General features: G+C 66.4%; 1 protein-coding gene across 1 annotated transcript in view; it reads right to left on the reverse strand.

Moving 5' to 3' along the window:
- Nucleotides 1–3: 3 nt before the first annotated feature.
- Nucleotides 4–307, reverse strand: part of LOC104159211 (artemin-like) — a gene marked incomplete at its 3' end in the record, with an annotated part of 1023 nt that continues 719 nt past the window's right edge. Inside the window, exon 3 of the mRNA XM_009697059.1 lies at nucleotides 4–289. Within this exon, the coding sequence (XP_009695361.1) occupies nucleotides 4–289 (286 nt within the window). The remainder of the gene's footprint in view (nucleotides 290–307) is intronic.

Genomic DNA, 307 nt, shown 5'->3' on the forward strand with positions numbered 1-307 from the left:
TGCTGCCCCAGCAGGCGGCCCAGCGTCAGGTCATAGTTGCTGCGTGCTCGGTGGCAGGACCCGCTGCAGTACTTGAAGAGCACGATCTCGTCCGAGTTGAAGCCCAGGCCCAGGTCGCGCACCTTCACCATCAGGTTGCGGATGTGGCAGTTGCGCCCACGGGCCCCTCGCGAGGATTTCCGTGTCCCCTTCTTGGCTTTGCCGGTGCCTGGCGGTGAGCGCTCAGCACGCAGCAGCAGGTCCTCTGCCAGCTCCGCGGCGACGGGGCCACCTGTTGTCACGTTGTCCCCTGCACGCAGAGGGGATG

This window comes from Cariama cristata, unplaced genomic scaffold (genome assembly GCF_000690535.1).
Source record: "Cariama cristata isolate BGI_N322 unplaced genomic scaffold, ASM69053v1 scaffold28253, whole genome shotgun sequence".
NCBI lineage: Eukaryota > Metazoa > Chordata > Aves > Cariamiformes > Cariamidae > Cariama > Cariama cristata.